This window comes from Grus americana, chromosome 5, assembly GCF_028858705.1.
Source record: "Grus americana isolate bGruAme1 chromosome 5, bGruAme1.mat, whole genome shotgun sequence".
NCBI lineage: Eukaryota > Metazoa > Chordata > Aves > Gruiformes > Gruidae > Grus > Grus americana.
In genome coordinates this window covers 63005930-63027806 of record NC_072856.1, presented here as the reverse complement: position 1 = coordinate 63027806, position 21877 = coordinate 63005930, and the positions used below count along the sequence as shown (strand labels likewise).

At 38.2% G+C, this 21877-nt stretch overlaps 1 protein-coding gene across 3 annotated transcripts in view; it reads right to left on the bottom strand.

Moving 5' to 3' along the window:
* PPP2R5E (protein phosphatase 2 regulatory subunit B'epsilon) overlaps positions 1-21877 on the bottom strand; it is a 75252-nt gene that overhangs the window by 28346 nt on the left and 25029 nt on the right. For all 3 annotated transcript variants that reach the window (XM_054828377.1, XM_054828379.1, XM_054828378.1), the window contains exon 3: positions 4102-4298. In XM_054828377.1, coding sequence (XP_054684352.1) covers positions 4102-4298 — 197 coding nt within the window. The remainder of the gene's footprint in view (positions 1-4101; positions 4299-21877) is intronic.

Sequence of the window (21877 nt, the reverse complement as noted above, 5' to 3'; positions counted from 1 at the left end):
ATAAAGTCGTATTACTGGCATTTCCTTCTTTGCAGAGTGTGGTTTAATTGGCAGGGGCCTTTTTTCCTAAAACTAGCCTAATTCTAAAGAATGTCATATGCCCTTCTGAACAACACATCAAACTGCAGGGAAAGCACACTGAGCAATACCCTCCTGAATAAATCTGTCCAGCTTATGGCCATTAACACAAATCCCAACCACTCTTCCCATCAACTGATATTGATGACAGTGACGAGGCCACTGCAAGTTTGCTTTGGTGGCCATTAGTAAATTCAATTTTATTCTATTTTTTTAATGACCAGTAACATGCCAAACACTTCTGTATATATCAAGCTAAAGAAAGTGGTTTAAAGAAGCGGACATGCAGACAGGCTGACAAATAGCCAAGTGATTTCACATTTAGCTATATACAACGTCATATCATACGCTCGAGAGAATAAGATGAAAATATGCAATATTACGATTTGGGATTAAGGTTTTAATGGCATGAATTTAGGATGACTGGCAGTAAAAACATCCAGGAGCTGTTATGCTGGCTACCACAAATGACTGTTTTTCAAACCCTTATATCATAACACCACCATGTTTTAGAAGTAATTCAAAATCTCAGAGTTTCTTAAGAATTTTACAGGCAACCTTTTTTTGCCCTAATATCTGTAAAGCCAAACTCCTTTTGGGTCATGAACAGAGAACACTAATATACACGTACATTATAAAACTTTAAAACAAAGAAAGGCTCTTCCACAGATACTACTTTTTTTGACATTTTAGATAATTAAGATAAGAAAACACTTTAGTCACTAATTCTTCTTTATAAGTATTAGTAACTTTTAAAATAACAGCTTCAGTCTGGTGTGCCTTGTTTTCTGCTCTTAAACGATGCCAAAACTCACAAACCAGCCTCTTTCTTTTTCCCCTGTTTACAATACTTCACCTCCAAATTACAGTAGCCCGAAGGGCCAAGCAGGAAATAATAATTCCTGGATTCATAAACGCTAAAAATAACAAAGACCTTCCAAAGGGACAAGGAACACTTGTGCTCCATTTTGATCAGTTTTAAGATACTGGTCTTTCAATCAAAACACTCCCGTGACAATTGTGGCAGCAGGAAGTCAATGGGGATGCTAATTTGGTCAGGACATAGATACTGCTGTTTTCTTCACTGTCATGACAGGTCAGAGATTGTCAATGTGACAGCTCCTTTGTGAACACAGTTGGCGACTCAGATGAAAATCCTCAGAAGGAGATAAAGGTGGCAGTTGCACTCATGAAGCCAACTGTGTACAGTTAAGTCTGTCTCGGTATATCATTATAAGCACAATTCCGTGTGAAACAAGAACCACGCTCTTATTGCAAAGAACAAGTCACACCAAACATGATGCTTCAGCACAAAGTGACTAATGCCGTCTATTCAGCAAACAATATGTGCTGAAAACTTATTGTATATAATATTAGAAGTCCTACCTTTCCCTCTAGGGCTGTATAACTGCACTCAAAGTGATGGAGATGTCTTGCTTTTATAGACAAAAGACCAGGAGGAAAAATAGCACTTTTACCAGATAGCCTAAAATACAAAATACCTGCAACGCACAAAAGCCCTGATGATGTGCTTTAGCAGAAACACTGCATTAGCATTTGTTGGGATGATCGACAGAAATCATTCATGCATTTGCCATGGACTGACTCACATAAATTCAATAGCAGAGCACAGCATCCTGCTCACACGGAATACAACCATCGAAGTGTTTTTCCAAGAGCACACACATCAAGAACACTGCTGGTTGCCATAGGCACAATTTGGGTATGACAACTTTCCAAATTTGAAACTTTCTTTCTGATATTTTACATCTTCATCAAAGCACAGGTGTCTGTTGCAGGCTTGAGTTTCTTACAAAATTTAAATATTGCAACTTTCTCAGGAAATTCTTTAGGGAAAAAAAAAAAAACATTTCCACTTCCCTAATTATTTGGGCATCTTTTCATTTGTAAAAAAACTGGGTTTGGGCAGTCAGAAGCCACTGAGTAGCCAGATACAGGATTTGAGATTATTCTCAGTCATCCCCTGCATAAATACCCTGGTACTGAAGAGAAAACTTGAGTTCAGCACTGGAGCCCAAATGTAAGGCAGAAGAAAGTAAGATGTAATGAAAGGATCAGGGGAATACTGAAGAAAAGAAGATAGAACAGTTTTCCATCAAAAATGAGCTAAGCTGAAACTGGAATTCCTGAAGCTCCATTAGCATATCTGTGAAATCCACTGGAAAAATTCATGCTGTATCATTACTTCCAGTGACTCCTCCATATCATAGTTACAGACTATATTTAAGAAAATTATTTAAAACCATGCTTTTCAAACTATTCAGGCAATGCATCATTTCCTTAAGATAAAAACTGTTTTATGAATCAACATAAGTGACTGCAGGGGCAGCAGGATGTGCTAGCAACGGGGTTTTGCATCTCTTCTACAGTTCAAGTTCAGATTGCTTCATAGGTTATGATTTATGATTGAAATTGAACTTTATGAGCAGTTACAGATCAAATTCTTCTTGTTTCTTGGGGCCAAACCTAAGATAACGCTAACTTGCAGAGTCTTTATTCCACAAACGTTGCTGCAGTAAACAACTATCACCAAAGTCTAGGCGAGAATACAACCTCAATAACAGAAATGCTAAAAAAACCCCACCAACCAAATTCTCCCAGGAGGTGAGTTTGGAGGCATCTTCTACACACAGAAGAAGTACCCAATTTTATTGAAGTTTCCTGTGCATCAGTATCCTGTTATACAAAGGGTAGGATATAATTTCTTCATCACAAGGGGTACAAGTAAGATTAAACTAACATTTGCAAACCATTGAGATACTACAGCGCAGCACCAGCAGAAGAATTCAGCAAAGACCTAGTAATTCTGTATTCAGACCGGTATTTGAATGATGCATTAGACCACATGCTGAACAAATAACACAACAGACTGAAAAGCAGTTCATTCAGAAGATTTGTCCAGTACAGAAGGGAGAAAAGAAGGGTGAGGGAGAAGGGGAAGAATCTGATCAAATAATTATAGGCTTTCTGACAATGCATACACACAAAGAAGCCATGTTAAGATTTTTCCATACACCCTTAATTCTGATTTGTTGTTTTTTTCTTCACTATTAACTGGTTGATGATTCTGTCAGAATTTACAGCTATTTTTAAATATTACAGACAAGCAACACAGCATGTATCTGTGTGTCAGAAAAGAGACAAGGAGGATATATAATGCAATGCAAAATCTATTCATGTTTTTCTTCTTACAGCACATAGCCAGTGGATTCCATGATCAGACAGTACCGTTACGAAACCAACATCACCAAATCTATATTTAACTATTGCCTTCTCATTTAGATAACAGGTTATAAATGTTCCATATGGTAGTACAGAATAAACATTTTAAAGCAGTGATTGATTTTGCCAATCACAATGAATGTTCTTCACCATATAGCTAGCATCTGGTATTGTTTCCATTTTTACACTGAAAACACTATTATTTGAGATTTTATATATACAAGGTATGGCTTTATTGTTGAGTAATCTTGCTCACTCTAACAGCAGCTGCTATGAATCCACATAACAGAACCAGGAAATTTTCACGCTGATCCTATACAACATTTTTAGCATTTATTATTTAAAAATCATTATCTGTGCATACTTTAAGCTATCTCTGCTTAAAGTACACACTCAAGAGCTTGGACAAAGTTCAAAGAAAGATAAGAAACTTGCAAAAATTAATCCATTATTTATACTAGGCGGGGAGAGGGAGGGTAGGTGGGGGGAAATGTGAGGGACTCTGATTTTATGGCTGCTGGCTTTCTCCATCAGGAAACAATCCAGGTTTCCTTTCTTACATTTGTGACACTATAATAACCATCATCTACTTGACGTTAATTAAGTATATATAAAAATTAATATTTTTGTCTTTGGAGAATTATCCCCAAGTGATGTCTAGTAGAAAATACAAACCAAAGGCCTCATTTAATCCACCTACTCCAGGGTTCAATTTCGCCCACAATGCGTAACTGGAATTGCAAGTGGATTTAAAGAGACCATGAGAAAGAAGGAACTCACCATTCTAACTACTTCAGGGTAAGTCTGCTCTGTCAAACAGCCTCTGCTTATTGTAATGTAGTCCACCAGTTCATTAAGAGTGGAGCGCTTGTATTCTTTCATTTTAAGGTCTGAAAGCGTGTCCATGAAGTCAAAAATAACACAGCACTGTTGAAGTTTCTTTAGGAACAGTTCAGGCTGCTCTGAAGATGGAACGTCTATGAAACAAGAAAGGAAATCTTTGTGAGTCTGGCATCTTATTATACAAAACAGGATTTCTTTTTGAAGATCAATTTCAAAGGAAAGCAGTATTCATACAATTTTTGTAAAACAGAGCTCAGATTAACAAACAAACTCCTTATAGGAACTGTATTACCATTGTGTGTTTGAGATCTTGGACAACATGTTGTAGAAGTAATTTAATCATCACCTGCTATTAAGAAGATAAAGTTCACCAAAAAAGTCCAGGCTGAAGTGGAGAATGCAAACACAACAGCATTCAAGACTTAATTCTACGACATACCGCAACTTTCACTGGAGGCTGACATTCATCATCGTTAACTTACACTCCAAAGAAGGATAAAAGAACTGTCAAACAGATCAAGCTTGATTAATTTGTATTTCTAAAAACACTGCGTCATTTATAACTCTGTATGAATATACATGAATATGTATATGAATACACAGCAAGACTGTAATTCTGCAAACAAGTTTTCAGATTCAATCATTACCCCCTGTTGACACTTTCCATAGCAAAATCAATTTTACAGAAACACAGTGAGGATTTTTTTGCTGTACTATGAACACATAACATGCATCAATAGGAACATTTTCGCACAAAATAATAGCATGTGCTTGACCAGTAAAGTAAGCAGAATGTACTACTTACTACTTTTGCTCTGCTTTCTTCATTCTTCAACTAGATAAATTTTAATGGTAAAGAACTGATGTCTATTTCTTAAAACTTGGACACACTAGTAAAAAGCCAACCTAAAATGGAATTTCTTATTGTTGACCCAAGAGTATGTCAAGTGAAGGAATACTTGGTAAACACTGGAAGCTGTTAGTAATGGTATAGTAGTTTTAAGGACAAAGTACCATGAATCTGTTTTAATTAAAACCACATACAGAGCAGTTACTAGTTTCAAGTTCAAAAGACCTATGAAATATTAGAAGCTCATACTATATAACTGCATAGCTTTAAAAAGTACTGATAAAGATGCAAGAACCCCAAGGCACTTCACATCAACTCTCTGCATTGCTTAAACAGTGAAAAGAATAAATACAGATTGCAGTACAAATAAAGATGCTTTCTGACCTGGCACGGTAAAGTACAACAGTTTATTAAACCTTTTTCTGCTTACGGCACTGCGGCAGCGACAGGATTCAATAGGTTAGCAAACTGCATCCCACAAAGATACCAACATCTTGGTAAAGTTTAATTGATGATATCAGGCAGCACACACCAATCTCATATTCATTAGGCTTGGGTAAGCTCTACAACAGCTATGTCCAAAGGAAATTAAGGGGTGGAAGTGGTACAGTTATGACACCACATTTCGTATCGTCAGAATTGTTCACCCCATGTTCCCAAAGGCTATATTCATCCATGGCACAGAAGACGCAAGAAACGTGGTCCTGCAGAACCCCAGCAAGAAGAGCTATGTGGGAGAAGAATCCCCCTCTCCCCCAACACCTCTGGAAAGCTGAAGGTCCCAAAACCAGGTCACCCTAAAGCAGTTCCACTGGCTGGGTGTCTCACAGTTCAGATGCCTCAGAGCAGGCAGTGCTGAAACCTAAGATAAGCCAAGGAGTCAGAGAAACTCATTAGCCTTCACCCATTACAAAAAAGACGAGTTCTATTACCATCCTTTCTAAGGTTACAGCCTTACAGGAGGTAAAGGGCCTGGGGAAGCAAAGTGCTTGTGACTGCTTTCTTGGCTACCTGCCTTCAAATAATACAAATTAGGAGAATGGACTTCAGAATTCACTGTTACTAGCAAGCAGGCAACAATTCATTGATTAACAATTTCTTCCAAAAGACAGACTGTAAATACAAGGGGGGGGGGGGAGATAAAAGTGTAATCAGTTACTTTTCAAGAGTATTATTTTTAATTCTAACTTCCACTCTTTCTTATGCTATCTATAATCCACCACAGAACTTGAAAACATGTAAATGGTGTCAACAAAAATCTGTGATGTTACATGAACATAATGGGGTTTTGCTTGCATTGTTCTACATGGGCTTGCACACATTTACTCTGACCAACAAGGATATCGCAGTCAAAGAAAAACACAGACTGAAATCAAATGGGAATCCATTATGATACAATTCAGTCCACGTTATAACCAGACTCATACGACTCAAGATTACACTCATTTCAAAGTAGGGTCAAATAAAAATTAAAAAATTACTAAAGCATTAAAATAACTAATAAAAGTTCATTTTCTTTTTTCCTTCAGTTAAGTATCTGGAGGTGTGGGAACAAAATGAAAAATATAATTAAGTTCTTCTCAAGAAAAACAATTCTAGAACACTACACAAAATTCATGCCAGCCTTACTACGTCAACAAGCCATGTGAACTATAGGGGCAAACTAGAAACCAAAACAACAACAACAACAACAACAAAAACCCACAACAAAACCCAACCAAAAAAAACCACAAACAAGCAAACACCACAAAAAACTCAAGTCCCACAAAATAAAACCCCACAAACCAATTGTTCTAGTCATATCTGCTTTTCTTTATTAAGCAAGTTGCCATTCACACTACAAAATAAAATTGCAATAAGTTTCACACTATAACATTTCTCCTTGTTCTTGGGAATTCGGAGTGCTTTGGGAACAGGATTAACACCTAATGCCAAGGCTTTTTCTACTTGGAAACAGGAGAAGTATATGAGAGTAAATTTTAGGGGGTCCTAATATGCACAGCACAAGAAAAGGGCAGCAGAATTCAATAAAAATCAGTATTCCATGTTCCCAACCTTCCCACAGAGACCATGCCTTTAGTTGGTTTGGGGTTTTTTTGGGTTGAGTTTGTTGGGGGGTTTTTTTGGTGTTTTCCTTAATCCTCTAATGCCTCTTTCACAGCTGTACAAACCTTTCCGAAAGATCACTATGAACGGACTTCCCCAGCCATCCTCATGCTACTATTCGGAGCAAGGAGTGTGCTGGTACTTGGGGTACAGACCTATCGAACTCCACAGCAGAGCTGAACTCTTTAATGCAAGGACTTGAATGAAACATGCAGTTCCTTACAGATGTTCACAGTTAGTTGATGAAAAACAGCAATTTTTTTTTTCTTCCCCCTTCCCCTCAGCAGACGGATACTCACAGCTTTCAATGAATTCTGCAACACTTTACTCTTGTGGTAATGTGCAGCCAAACATTTAGGCCCCAAAACTGAATAACCCGCAATATTATCATTGTATCTTCTTTCAGCTGAAAGAACTGAAAATTGAGCAGCTGCTCTAATAAATCTGTATAAATACCTATAATACTTTATAATAATCTATAAAATGAAATCAAAATGGCACTACTAAGTGGCATGTGTGATTTATGTCCAATGCACATGAGAGTATACATTTATTAAAATCAAAATCTAAAGAAACTTGTCAGGATGACTGTAAGAACTCTCCTCATTTTCAGGTCTTTGCTACAAGTTAATTTTCAGGCTTGTCAGTCTTCTCTTAGCCATTTAAAACTGTACAGAGCTTTTGAAATGCACTGAGGATTCACAGATTCAAAGGAAATTGGCTTAGTGAAAGCAAGTACTAATACATCTGAACAATGATAATCAAGATAGAATCAGAGCTTTGAACAAAATCAAGTGTTTTATAAAGTTATCAGAAAAATTGACAGAAAGTACTGTAATTTTTTGAGAGATGGACCAACAATTGTTACTACAAGGGCTGAAATACTAAACGTAAAATGGTCAAAGCAATTCAGTTTCTCTCTTAACAGCCTTTTCCAAAATATCCTAATCCAACCAGCCCATCCCTTCTCATCCGTTATCTCTGCAGTCTCTGCCTTCTGCATCCTTTTATCAAATGAAGACATAAAAATCTGTCAGCATACTTTTACTGCAAGTCTCTACCATATACAAAAAAGATTCATGTTTATATTACATTTGTATTTTATTTAATGTAATTTACAAGTAACCTATTTTGGATCATAGAAAACTAAAACTATGCATCAGATCAGCAAAATTGCATCCAGAGAACTGAGCTATGGTTCTTCTCTCAGTGGTAGTAAAAAGCCAAGACGGGGGAGATACTGAACACTGGGATCAGTCCCCTGATCCACTTTGGCCTGTAGTTTTGCAATGGAGGGTACAATGTCAGGAAGTGAAGAAGTGAAAATGGGGGGAAGGATTGAGCTGCTTAAAGCAGCACAGAAACTGTAAGGAAAAATCACCAGACTGCAGACACAAGACAGTATAGGGCCTAGAATTAGAATAAAACAAATGATGCAGATTATATATAAAATATTAAGCAAAACTAGGATATGCTCACACATACTACTCTGCACCCACTTATGTACTATCAGAACATTTATTATTAAAATCAAAATGCCCTCAGAATAACTATTGCTTTCAGTATATACATTACCGTTATTAATTTGCTTGAAGATGACGTCTGCATAAAGAACTAGCATCATCTTCTTGTACGATACCAAAAGGAAACACCACATTAAGCATGAAAAATAAAGACATGTACTAAACCCAAACTATGTCTAGAATAGGGGACAGAGATTAATAATAACTTTTTTTACTCACATTAATTTTAAGAACTTCCTTATAATTTCCCAACATCTGAGAACTCTGTATTCACTCACCTCCGCCCACTGAGATTGTTTCCTATATTTTTTCCCTATCAACTTAATGGCAAAATAATTCCCCAATTTTTCTTCAGTTTTCGTATCTTCCAGTTATTATTAAACAAACCTAGGACTATCTTTTTTTCTAGTAAAGTAAAATTTCCTTGTGACAAAAAAACCCTCTAAAAAACCAAACAAACCGCTCCCTCTTTGCTGCCACTCACCAAGCCACCAAGTCAAACACAACCAACTCCTGAAGCAAAGACCTACTTGCACAAATTGGGCAGTCGTGCATAAATCTCTTCATGTCTACATCTATCCCCCACAAGTCACTATGAAGATTCTATTTTGTAAGAAGCTAACCTTCTAGTTTTTATTCAAATAAAACTTGCAAATTTGAATTTGAAAGCCTTTTGGTCTTCTTTGAGAAGTTCACTTCGAGAGAAGGTCTAGCGACACCCAGCTCAAAGCCTTCGCTAACTCAAGGTCCTCTCATACGTATGCCCTAATACGTAACGAGCCACATTTCTATAAACCACTTCTCACAGTCGAATATTTGACTTAAGATTCCAAGAAGTACAAATGTTTGCCCTCTCTTTCTTACACACACTTCTTGAGAAAAGTAATCACTGTCCTGATTGCATTCATTTAATTTCCTGACTGGCTGTCAATATTATGTATGCTTTGTGAAGTCAGTAATCATTCATTTACAACAGGTGCTTTTTTCAAGGCTGTTTTCCCAACCCATTCTCTATACTTAATAATTATACAGGCAGGGCAGCGGTTAAGCATTGTATTCCAAATATATAAAGTCTAACCAGTACCAACATTATTCACACAGCAATAAATACAGTGGGACAAACTCAAGCTGACTTTCATGAGTGAACATGCACAAAAAGAAAAGCGCAACGCACTATTTCCAGCACATTCAAAATGCATGATTAGAAGTGCAATACAGGATATACTCCGCCACTTTTCCTGATAATCAGTAACTCTTCAGATCATCAATCCCGAAACTGAGAATTATTTCTCTGACTATAAATTTCTCCCTAATCAAACTGAACAAGTTCTCACCAAGTGGGAGTCTCCTGGGTAGTTTTGCAGGAATCCTGGATACTGCGAATCCCTCTACTGCTTGCTAATACTCCCCAATCATTTCACAGAGATTTTCAACAAACATCCTTTGCTGGGCCAAGCAGTCTGAAAGCAGTGTAAATCTAGCATTCAGTTTGAGTGTCCTGAGTCCATATGGTATAGCACTACAAGCAACAGGGGATACTCTTTAATAGACATACTCTTAGTCATATACACTGCCAAAATTTTACAGCATAGATATACTTTTAAATATATTAATCAAAATTCTGCCTTTACTCACATATGTAAAATCTTATGACCTTCAGCCCCTTAACAGAACACATGGATGAAGGGCTGCCGTTTCCTCCATCATGAGACCAAGAATTAAAAAGATTGACAATAAAAAGAATTTTAGTAAAGTGTATTTTTAAAAAACATACTTTTAAAGTTTATGAAAACTTCACTTAAACTTATCGCCTACTTCCACAGCAGGCACCATGCAGGCAACAATTTAAGCCTCCTCACTTTCACCCATACGGCTCAATCCAGAGCCATGGCAGTCAATGTTTCAATGAAAAGATTCCCTTTGGCTACGCTTTGTCTATCTGTGACCAACACGTGTTCATCCCACCACTGACTTCACCAATAGTGTCTGTGCTGTGGACATCTTTCAACTTGAAAGTGGACCAAGACCACAAGCTTGGTTGTCAAAGCTACTGATGAGCCATAGCAAAATACTATTACATCCACATTTCTTGCAAAAGGACTGTATTAATGCAAATTAACATCGATGAGACGCCACCCTCAAGTGGGCAGAGAGCTTTCAGGGTGTCCTATGTTTTACAAGTTTGGGTACTCTTACACATGACTAACCTAACCTAACGGATCTGTTATGAAATGGAGTTATATCAAACATCTCAGTAATAAGGAATCAAGGAAATATATAGTGCATAGTCAGAATTCATCAGCAACTAACAGAAGACAAGATTACCAGGGTATTTGGGTACCCCAGTCACTGCTGAACATCCCACAAAAGAGACTCACAAGATATTTAGCAGTATATACAGTGTCCCTCATGCTAGTACTAATAATCGCCACTTAGTAGTAACTATGTCTTTTCATAATCAAGCAACGATGCTTTCTTCCTTGGGTAAGTTGACAACACTTTTCAACCCCTCCTCATTAGTTCTTCGAGGAATGGGAAGAACTTAGACAACTGGAGTAACCCAAGTCAGTCAAAGTTTACCTATTCTACCTACAAGTATATTCGATCAAAAAATAACCCAGGTCAAACCAAACAGCAGAGAAGGTACAGAGAAGGATTCAAATGACACAAGTTTTAGAGAAAAACTGACAAGAGAAAAGCAAGTACAGAATATAAAAAAAATTCAGAAGAGATGGAAGAACAACAAAGTAGTTAGGAATGTTATGAGAAGGAGACACAGTGGAAAGCCAAAGATGGCAGAGCAACAACATAAAACAGTATTAAAAGACCAAGAGAGAAAGAGAATGAGGTAGAGCATGAGACTTGGAAAAGACAGAGAGGAAAAAATTGTTTGGGGAATAGGTAACACAGTGAAAGTAGCAGAATATTTTAAAAAGAAAAAATAGTAGCTCAAAGTGTTTAAGCAAAACAAGAATGAGTTAGTGGTTAGGGGCTAGATTTGATGAAGCAGCTCCGTATCTGGAGGTTCTTGACCCTCTGTGACATCTTTAATATATCCCAGTACATTATTTATGGTTAGTTTGCTTAGACATCAAATTAACACTTATTTTTTAGCCCCAAGTTGATCAAAGGTTTTGTAGGTTGCTTTCTCCCCCCCCCCCCAAATTTTTACTAATATTTCAAAAACAATGATTACCAATTTTTATTTTTTTTAAGGGAAGCAAAAAGGCTGGCAAAAATACACATATATGTTATTTCAATTTCCTAAATTGAGTACGTGGCATAAAATCCCAAAAGACAACAAAAATACTTTGCTGAAACACTAAGAGGTATTGTGGCCAATTTTCCTGGACTGACTCAAGTTTCTTTTATACTCGCTCAGAAAGTTTATGCTAGTTAAGTAGGTTTCTACTGAATTGCACTTTCAAAGTACAAGCTAATCTTCATTCAGAAGAGTCAAAGTCACTAGGTTTGCTGAACAATGAGAGCTGCTGTCCATGTTTGTCCTGCCACTTGAGAATACTAACCTGAGGTAGTGAAGAACATGAAAAATTATTGCAGTTGGGTTTTTTGAGACTCCAGGATTAGTAAGTATTACTCCTAACACCTTTGCTCAATTCTAGCTGGTAATACCTCCAGCGCTGAACCTTCCACTGGTTCCTTTCAGCTGTTACCAGGAGGAGCTGTACACCAGAATTAAAGTCAGGTTTCTCTGTAGACATTTGAATAGCAGAAGTTACAGGTAGAGCAAATGCGAAATCAAAATAAGCTGAACTTACTTACTTGCTCAGCTCCTCTACCCTAAAAACACATCATGAAGACCAGAGACAGGAACACCGTGTAAACAGAGACATCTAATTTTCCAAGTGATTTCTCGAATTACAGATGCAGAGCAAAGCTAAACAATAGTAACCTAGTGCTCCACTGAGTCACCCTACTGCTGCCTTCCTTTCCTTTAAAATCACTAACAGTAGTCCTTCAGGCTGATTTTCAGTGTATTTTTAATTGCCTAGGTAGTCTCTAGGACCCTGCCATCCTCCATCCATTCCTAAGTTCTTAGTAAAGCACTGGAATTCCAGATGTCAATAGAGACACAAGTCTCGGCTCATTATTTCAACTTTGTCATGCTATGCTCATATCACTTTTATCCTGTACTTTGTTAATTTGAGAGAGAATGATGGCTTACACTGCAGCTTCAACTTTATCTTGCTACATTGTGTGCAAATTTTTTTGTTGTTGTTGTAATGGCATGTATCAGAAAATGGCAAGACTAGCAACTTGTAATGAAAATTTCATGGTTTCCAGATTCCTTGGATGGCAAAAAATCTAAAAACTGGAAAACTGTTTACAAGTTCCAGACTACTAAACACCTTTGCAAAAAACCCACGATGGCCTGCTGACCTAAGACAGAAGAATCCTTAAGAGGATTATTGTCTTCCTTTTGATAAGATTCTTACCAGATCACAATTTTTTTCTACATGACACGAGAAGCTTTTGCTCTGTAATGATCATTAAATATAACAACACAAACACGTCACAGCAATCTTACAGTTACCTTCCACTCTAACTGCAGTTACAAGGTAGTTCAGGATTTGCATTGGGATTTGATGCATTAAGTACATAATGAAATAATGATAAAATTATACAGCTATATATGCTTCCTCTACACGTGCAAAAAATTATACCTTGCTCAGTAAGTGCTCTGAAACTGCCATGGGTCCAAATAAAATATGCAATATTCATATTGTTCAAACTACAGAGTTGCCCTACGAAATTTATTCAGAAACACTTAGATGCTTGCATAGGAAACCCAAAACATAACTCTCATCCACATGGGCTCAGAACAAGTGCCAGGATTGCTACGCTGCTTGATACTGACCCACTAATTTATCTCAGAAGTCAAAGGAGTACTTCATTCTCCAGAGAAAGAAGTAATTACATGAGAGCTACTCTACATGTGCAACCGCCTAAGAGCTCAGGCTTATATTTAAAAATATTTACATTTATTAACGTAAATAATATACATACACATAAAATATAGATTTCTATAACCCTATTTATACATTTAGAAGAGTTTAATTGAACCCTGGAAACATAACTTCCATTCCCTTCTCATTTGGTAGTATAAATTTTTATTCAAGAACATATTCTACTCTATGCTAATTTACCATAATAGCCTGCCAACATTTTCCAGTAACACACTATGCAATCCGACTGTCCATCAGGTTTTTGCGCTCTCAGTCTCTCCATAGAGGGAGCAATGTGTGTAATGGAGGAAGAATTTTATGGAACCGCACACGCGTAAGATGCTATGTTTGTGTAAGAAAAAGACAAGATTTAATAAACATATCCCGAACTTACAATGGAAGGTGTGGAAACAAACTGGGAGTTCATTTTACATTCCCCAAACAGACCCCTCTGAAGCTCAACTTCTTACATGTTTCCTCTTCACTGCACAAGCTCCAATGTGACAGAAGAATAAAATTACTGGGTTTGGCCTTCATTATTCATTTAGTTTTCTGAAGACTAGTTTCAGCCCACCGAGATCCTCTGAGATCAGAATCAACACCTCAAGCTGGATTCAGTGTTATGCCTAAAAGAAGCTGGGGTTGCAGGGGGAGATGCATCTGCAGCGGCATGTCCCTCAGGAACACCAGCCACAGCACTCACTGCTCATCTGTTTCCTGAGCACAAGAACGTAACCCCCCGACATCCTGGCTGAGCCACGAGAAAGCACAGGAAAACCTGAAGGTACATCTTCATCTACGCACTGGGATAACATCTCATTGCCAACTTAGAAACCAGAAAGCATTACTCAAAAGATGCTACGTGAGGACTCTGCATCCACCAGCAATTCACATGGTTTATTTGTCAAGAAAGGAGGTTACCACATCATTCCCTCTGTCAAGATATTTTCCTTGCATAAGGCCTTTGAGTGCTTAGGCTCTACCAGCTGCCCTGAGATACAGTCATCTCTAAGGCTCAGACTATGTTATTCAATACCTTATGACAGTAACTCAAATTAGTCAAGCGGTTGGTTAGTTAAGGGAACGCCCTTTCTCATATCACCAAGCCTAGCAGATCTGTCTAAATGACAGAAAATAAACAAACAAATCTATTTTATTTTGCTTTTGCAAGTACTGTAGAGCTCTCCCACCTTTCCTGGTGCACAGAAATATCTCCCCTTTCTAGACCATTTCTCCAGCAACCTTTTGATCTTCAGATTATTCAGGATCTAGAACAATTCACCAATAGAGGGGAAAAGCATGACATTTATATAATACTCCCCTATAACCTGTCAAGTTAGTCTGTGTTATGCTGGACATTTTATGTTACCTCATAGAATCCTAGAATTATCATTACATATATCTATGTAAAAATACCAGCTATTCCTTTTAAAATAGGATCTTCTCCATCACAGAATGGCACAGCTCAGTTTTAAAACAATCATTCACCTTGAAAGTCCACTGCTCCGTTATACCTAAATCAAGTATTTTTGCTAAAACTTGGAAATCCGACTGACATAGAGTATTAGGCCACTTTTCCATCTTTTGAACTGCAACATTTTTTGGCTGCTTGAATCATAAATGTGGTAGACATATTATCTCTCCAACACAAGGTTCCAGAGAGCAAAGACCTCTTTTCTGAATATTTGTAACTGTCTAAAGAACAACCCTTATCACAGCCTTGCATTACCATAATGTGCATGGATGTTTTTTCCTATCATCTTTACCTCTGACCTCTTCCAAAAACACCGAATAAAAAAAATACAGTTTTCTTTTGGCAGAATATATTTACCTGCATGCATGCATATCAATCATAGGGGAATTTGTCCCTCAGAAATGCCATCTGCTACTGGACAGACAAATTCATCTGATGATCACTGAGCCTTGGCATCTGAAGTGAATTTCCCTAGAGATTACTTAGCCCCTCTGCAATACAACTATCAGTCTACAACAGTATATTGCCTTTAAAAATAAATATTTGACCCATTACAAATAAAGAGTTTTGTATTACATTCTTAAGATTCATAAACAAGTTTGAGAAAACTGAAAACTACAGACAAGGTTATGTCATGCAACTAACGTAACCAAAGGTATCACTCTGCTGGGCACCAAGTCACTTGGCAAAATTTTGTTAGACTGTTACAAATATTAACCAGATGTAACAGTTTAGGCATTAAATTTAATTAAAACCTTTCCTATGTGGTTACCAAACAATAATCTTCACCATCAACTGCTACTCTCTCTACTTCTTCCAAACTACTCATTAGTTAAGGTGCTTCTCTATTCAAGATGATAAGCTGAAATTAGATTACCAACAATATTTATCTTCAGCTGTACTGTGGTTGCAAACTTCATCTTCAGTTGGCATCCTGGCCACCTGAAGTCAATGGGAGCGTTATGCTGGTTCATTAGAATTGCAATTACACCTTTGCTCTAATTGGCAGAAAGCTCATTGCTTACTAATCAAGAAAAGGAAGAGCAATCTCATCAGTTATGTATTCCACAAAAAAATAATGGAGAAAAACTCAGCAGGAAAGGTGTGTATTTGCAGGTTTATACATACAGAGGTAAGTCTGAAACCTCCTCCTCAAAAGTGAGGTGATCCAAACACAATACTGGTGAATTAGTGTAACTTTTAAAAGGCATTTTTATAGAGTCTTTGCAGGTGCAGGTCACTGATCAAGAAAGCACATATAGTACAGCAAACATGCTTTGTATCTGACCATATGAATGCACAGATCGTACATTCTCTAGCTTGCCTGCACTTGTTAGGAAGTAACAGGCTCGCTACTACACCACTAGTAAGAGCTCTTAACTTACACGCATCCTTTGTGTATTTAAAGATAGGACTTCAGGTGCATCCTTTCTTGCCTTCTTTATTTTTCATGATATATCAAATTCACTAATACATTATTAAATGACAAGTAGAGCATGCTATTTACGGTAAAAATTAGTATATTAAGTAATTACCTCCATTGGACTGAAGTTTATCATCAAGAGAAGGCAGACAGCATTCTACATTCTCTTTACATTCAGGCTGTATCAGCAGGCACATATACAGATGGCCCTTTCCCAATCCAATAGCTAACGTGCAGTCAAAGTAGGTCAATGAAGAGCAAAAGAGTTTTAAACTATACTAATCCAGTGGCTTCAGCATCCTACAGAAATGACAGAGAAGGACTGTCAAAACTGTTGTGGTCACAGGACAAAGTTATAACTGTAAAGGTTAGAAAGCAAAATACAACCCTAAGCCATCAAGTCCTCCTCCCTGCACCTTGCATATTACTCAATTATTTGGTCTCAGGGACTCTGGCCATAGTCAATTAATCGCCTTCAAGCAAATCTACTGAAGCAGCACTCCTGTGCGCCTTACTCCTTCCTCTGACAGAGACATTAAAGTATCACTCCTCAACATGAGACCTAACAATCTAGTGAGCTTTACGCCCACTCCTGGTTCCTGTCATTTTCAGAGGATGTTACAGCTCGTTTCATTTCAGTATCAATGCTAGCATTATCTCTCTTGTCAGAACACAGCGAAGAACCCAGCTCAGGCATTCCTTCAGCAGCAGAGGCCCTTCAGTTTGAGAGTCCAATTTGGTATTACTTCTTGCCGTTTCTCTGCGCTGCTCCTACCTTTGCCTGTTCATGGAGTTTCTCGCTATCATGTCTGTAATACTCCTTTCTGAAGCTTGCCTCTTGCTTCTCTCTGTCTGCAGCTGAAGACCTTCTCCAGAACAGCCCCCAGCTTCTCCAAATGCCATCTATTTTTACCTAGGCGCTGCCGTCTCATTCCGGATGCTGCTAATTGGCCCCCTTAGTCACAACTGGAAAAGTAACCTAGTTGAGTAACTCTTTCTGAGCTGCTGCACTGAGGAATCTCTATGCCTCACGCTTGCATTAATTCAAATGAGGAAGCTTCCAGTAAATTTGTTCCCATGTAAGATGAAGCCCAGAGTTTTATACCAATTAACCAGACTTTAGCCTCTAAGACTCTATAACAACTTCATTCACACACTTTTTTTAAAGTAAAACGCACGTGCGTTTTTAATGCACGAGAGTTTTATGCATTTAAAGTTCTAAATCCTGTAAGGAAGCACGATGTAAAATAGGAGATAACTGTAGTACTAGAGATCAACTGTACTCTACCTATTCATCAGTCTTCCCCCCCCCCCGCCACGTATTACCTAGACCAAACTGTAAACTTGCATGGACCTACTCAAAAAAAAGACAGAAACACCATGTAAAGTTAGATTTTTAAAGAGTGAAACAAGTGATGACAATACACACATATAATCAACCCATTCTGAAACAGGTGTTTCTCCACAGACTTTCTTATATACATGACATAAAACAGCTGGCTTCACAGCTACAAAATGATGTTTCAGACAACTCAAGGAGACCTGATTGCTTTCTAATTACTTTGCTAGTGAAAAGTTCAATTGAAGCATCTTGGAATTTCCTCCCAACTACTCTGCTTCTGCACAGTTATCAAACAAATTGGCATGAACAGGGAAAACAGATCACGAGGCAGACTAGTTAGGCAGCTTTTTCTAGAAAAACACTGGGAAAAGTAAATAACTAAATAATCTAAATTCATTCTAAATTACTTTTCAACCATTGTAATATTTTCTTATTCTACTAGAAAGGCAGATTTAAATGCTGAGTATTTAAAAGCCATTACTTCAGAAATACAGAACATAAATGAGAAAATTACTATTTTATTAAGCGAACTTGACTCATTTTTACTAATGAAGACCACAATCGTTTAATACTAATATAATGAATCCCTTCTAGAAATTCTGAGGTTACCACAGACAAACATAGCATGCTTTTTTGACATGATTACAACTATCAGATGTCCTGAACATCATCTGTAAAAACTAAAAGCAGAGCTTTTTGACAGATTAGTAATCCTGGATTCAGTTAAATACTGGCAGGACTAATACTATTTCCTAGGACGAAAGAAAGATCCTGTTCAACCCCATAAAGACTGCATAGGCTGCCAAGAGTAAAGGGAAGGGCCTTCAGCTGTGGATAATTAAGAAACAGCCATTTAAAAAAATGGGATGTTTTGGAGAACACAGTATCCGGTAAAACGGTGGGGTACTTTTTCCATGTGGACCCAAGAGAACTTGAAATCATTTATTCTGCAAACGAGAAATTGAATGCGTCTATGATGGTTTGTTTTGCGTAGAAAGGAACTTCTTTTCACTTGAAATGAAGGCAAAAAAGATCTGCTTTAAATGTGATTCTGCCAAAAAGAATGAACACATACAGCAGACTGCAAAATCCTCGCCCTGCAAGCCATCACCACCATTAGCCCTGCACATCCCTACTTCCCACTCTCACATTAGTTTTGTCTGGTTTGGCTGAGGTTAATCTTGTTTTTAAAGAAAGAGTTCTGGATGGCTGTGTACAACTTTGGTCCAGACCAAGGACACAAGTAATACAGCAAGATCTCAAGTTAATTATATTATAGAAAAGGTATGCACGTCTATTTGGGTTCAAATGTATGGTGCCTCAAAACCAATGAGGAATCCTTGCTTCCGATGACAGCTTGTGAGGGACAGTCAGTGCCTTGAGGGAGCAGTGAGCAGAGGGAGAGCAAGCCCCCAGGCCCCCGGAGGACAAGCTGAGCCCATCACAGCAGCACCAAGCGATATGGGTCCTAGAACCCAGCTCCAGAGCATCCCTCAAGCATCCCTCTCACTCTTTCTCCAACTCCCAAACCTCACATGGAAAAACATAGGTGTGTTTCTAGCTGTGGACACAACTGTGTTGGGACAGGACATGGTTATTCCCAGTTCCATACTCAAATTCTCCCTGGGATGTTCACGCATAGCCAAAGTAGTTTTTGCACAGACCAAGGCCTGATGGCTATTGATCATTTTACAGAAGGCTCCTCTCCTCCAGCCTCTGAGGTAGATGTGGCAGGCAGGTGAGTCAGCCATGGAGCTACAATGATCTGTTACAAGCCTAGAGACTCATGGGATCTCTGGTGGTACTCAGCTCCAGTCAGCCCAAGTGCCTTGGGCTGGGCTCAGCCGCAGGAGACGACACCACTGACTTTCCACGGCACGCATCTACCCAGCACGATTCCCTCCTGGCTTGCACTTGCAAGTCCCTACTGCCCATGGGGCTTTTCTGCCATTTCAGTGTCATCTCCTGCACTCAACCAGGCCTACCAGAGATGGATGAGCTCTCCTAGGTTGTTTGTCCTCACTGCAAAGAGCAGCCCAGTTTGTCCTCTCTCACTGCACACCTGGACACACAGGTTTCCTTGGCCTAATGCGAGGTTTTGATCAGGACACAGCAAGGCAAAGGAAATGAAAAAAGGCTGCTTGTGCAATGAAAAGGAAAATGGCAGGTTCTTCTGCTTTGGGCACTACTCTTCCCACTACGAGATAATCCTTCCTTGAGGCATTGGCACCACCTTAGGGCACTCACGGTGCAAGTATTTACCCCCAGTCCTCCCTTCAATAGCTCAGATCACCTGAAGAAATATCAAATTATTCAAAAATTCAACCAGCTTGTAGACAGATGCAAATTTATGTGTCAGCATTTTTGATTAAACAACTTGTAAGGCAAACAAAATTGTATCATTGTACAATAGCGTGCTTCACCTGTTCAGGAATAAAATTTTATTACCATTTCTCCACATCCTCACTATCTCCAAGTAACAGCATACTACGTAATCCTTGAACTTTCTTCTTCCAACGTTACGAAGTGCTCAGAGATTAGAAAGTTGAGGGAAAAGTGGTTCAGATACTAGAGCAAGCTCAGATACCGCAAACAGCTTGCCTGCAGTAGCACTTCCCTCCTCTCTCACTTGCAGAAGAAATAGCTCAAGCAGAGCCCTCTCCATTGCTCTGTACCTGGCTGGGTTTTAGGGAGCTCCAATTCCCCCCCAACCACACTGCACCTGATAAAGCCCAGCTCCTCTGATACAGATACAACAGGTCTGTCCGGTTCCTCTCTGCTTCCTCATTCTGTCACTGAGCAACAACTTCCCTTGGTTTTCCCCCTTCCTTGATCATCCTGCCTTTTCTTGTCACTACTTAGCAAGCTGCCGTTAACCCTTCACTTTTGGGTAGGTCTAAGATAACAATCATAGGTTATTTTATGTTTCTGGGCTTCCTGCATCTAGGAAAAAAAAAGCTTTTATTTCTTAATCTAAATAATGAACTCATTGAAATCTGTAGGAAGAAGAATTTTAGAACTATTTGGAAATGTTTAGGTGAAAAAAAATAAAACAAAATCTGATTACTAGAATGTCTGAATTATTGTAATTGAAACTCCTAACGTTTTCTGAACGTCCAAGGAGTAGAATACACAGGCTAACAGGAGGTGTACAAAATTCCCACTGGACTGGTACTTTGAAATTAAGCTTCTTTTTTCTTATGCCTAATAAGAAATGCTGGAGTCCTTTCTTAAACCAAACAGAAACACAGTATTTTTTTCCTATGGAAATATTTAAGAACAGATGACTGGTATGAAAGCTTCTCGATTTATAACATTCACATAAAAACTTGGAAACCTGGAATTCTAACTTGTTTTAAAAAGTCAATTTTACCTTTATTCTGCACATAATTCTCTACCTCCCAAATGGAGGAGAACCAGCTCAGGCCCTGGCATGTTCAATGACAAATTCAAAACTTGTCTTAACTTCAACAAAAAGATGTGCAAAAAATAAAATATACTGCAATCTCTCTTTTGAACTAAAATACAAATACAGTCCCTCTTGACATCCTTCAACACAGATCAGCCCTTGTCTTAATGTTACCACATTAACACAAGCCAGAGTAATATAGGCATTAACACACGCCTCCCTTTACGCGCCTACCGTTCAAATACTGAACCTGATTCAGCAATCCTGAAATCCTTAATCAGGCAAAGTGCTAATATAATCAAATTAGACTTGTTTCTGAGTAACACAATAACTGGTCTTAACTCTGAAATGCAGGAAAAACCAACAACGTGGAGATTGATCCTATGCCTCCTCAGATTTTAGGGCTCTCAAGGTTAAAAGAATTCTGAATATAGGATCAAGTTATAAGTTGATCTAATTTCCACTAACTGTCTCATAAAGCTCATCATACCTCTGTAAATACAAGCCAAATAGAAGTACCATTTTAAAGAAATGATCAGTTTTCCTCTGAGTCCACTGCTTTGCTACAGCATGCATAGACAGAGTATTTTTAAATTATACCTGTCAAAGAAAGCCATCT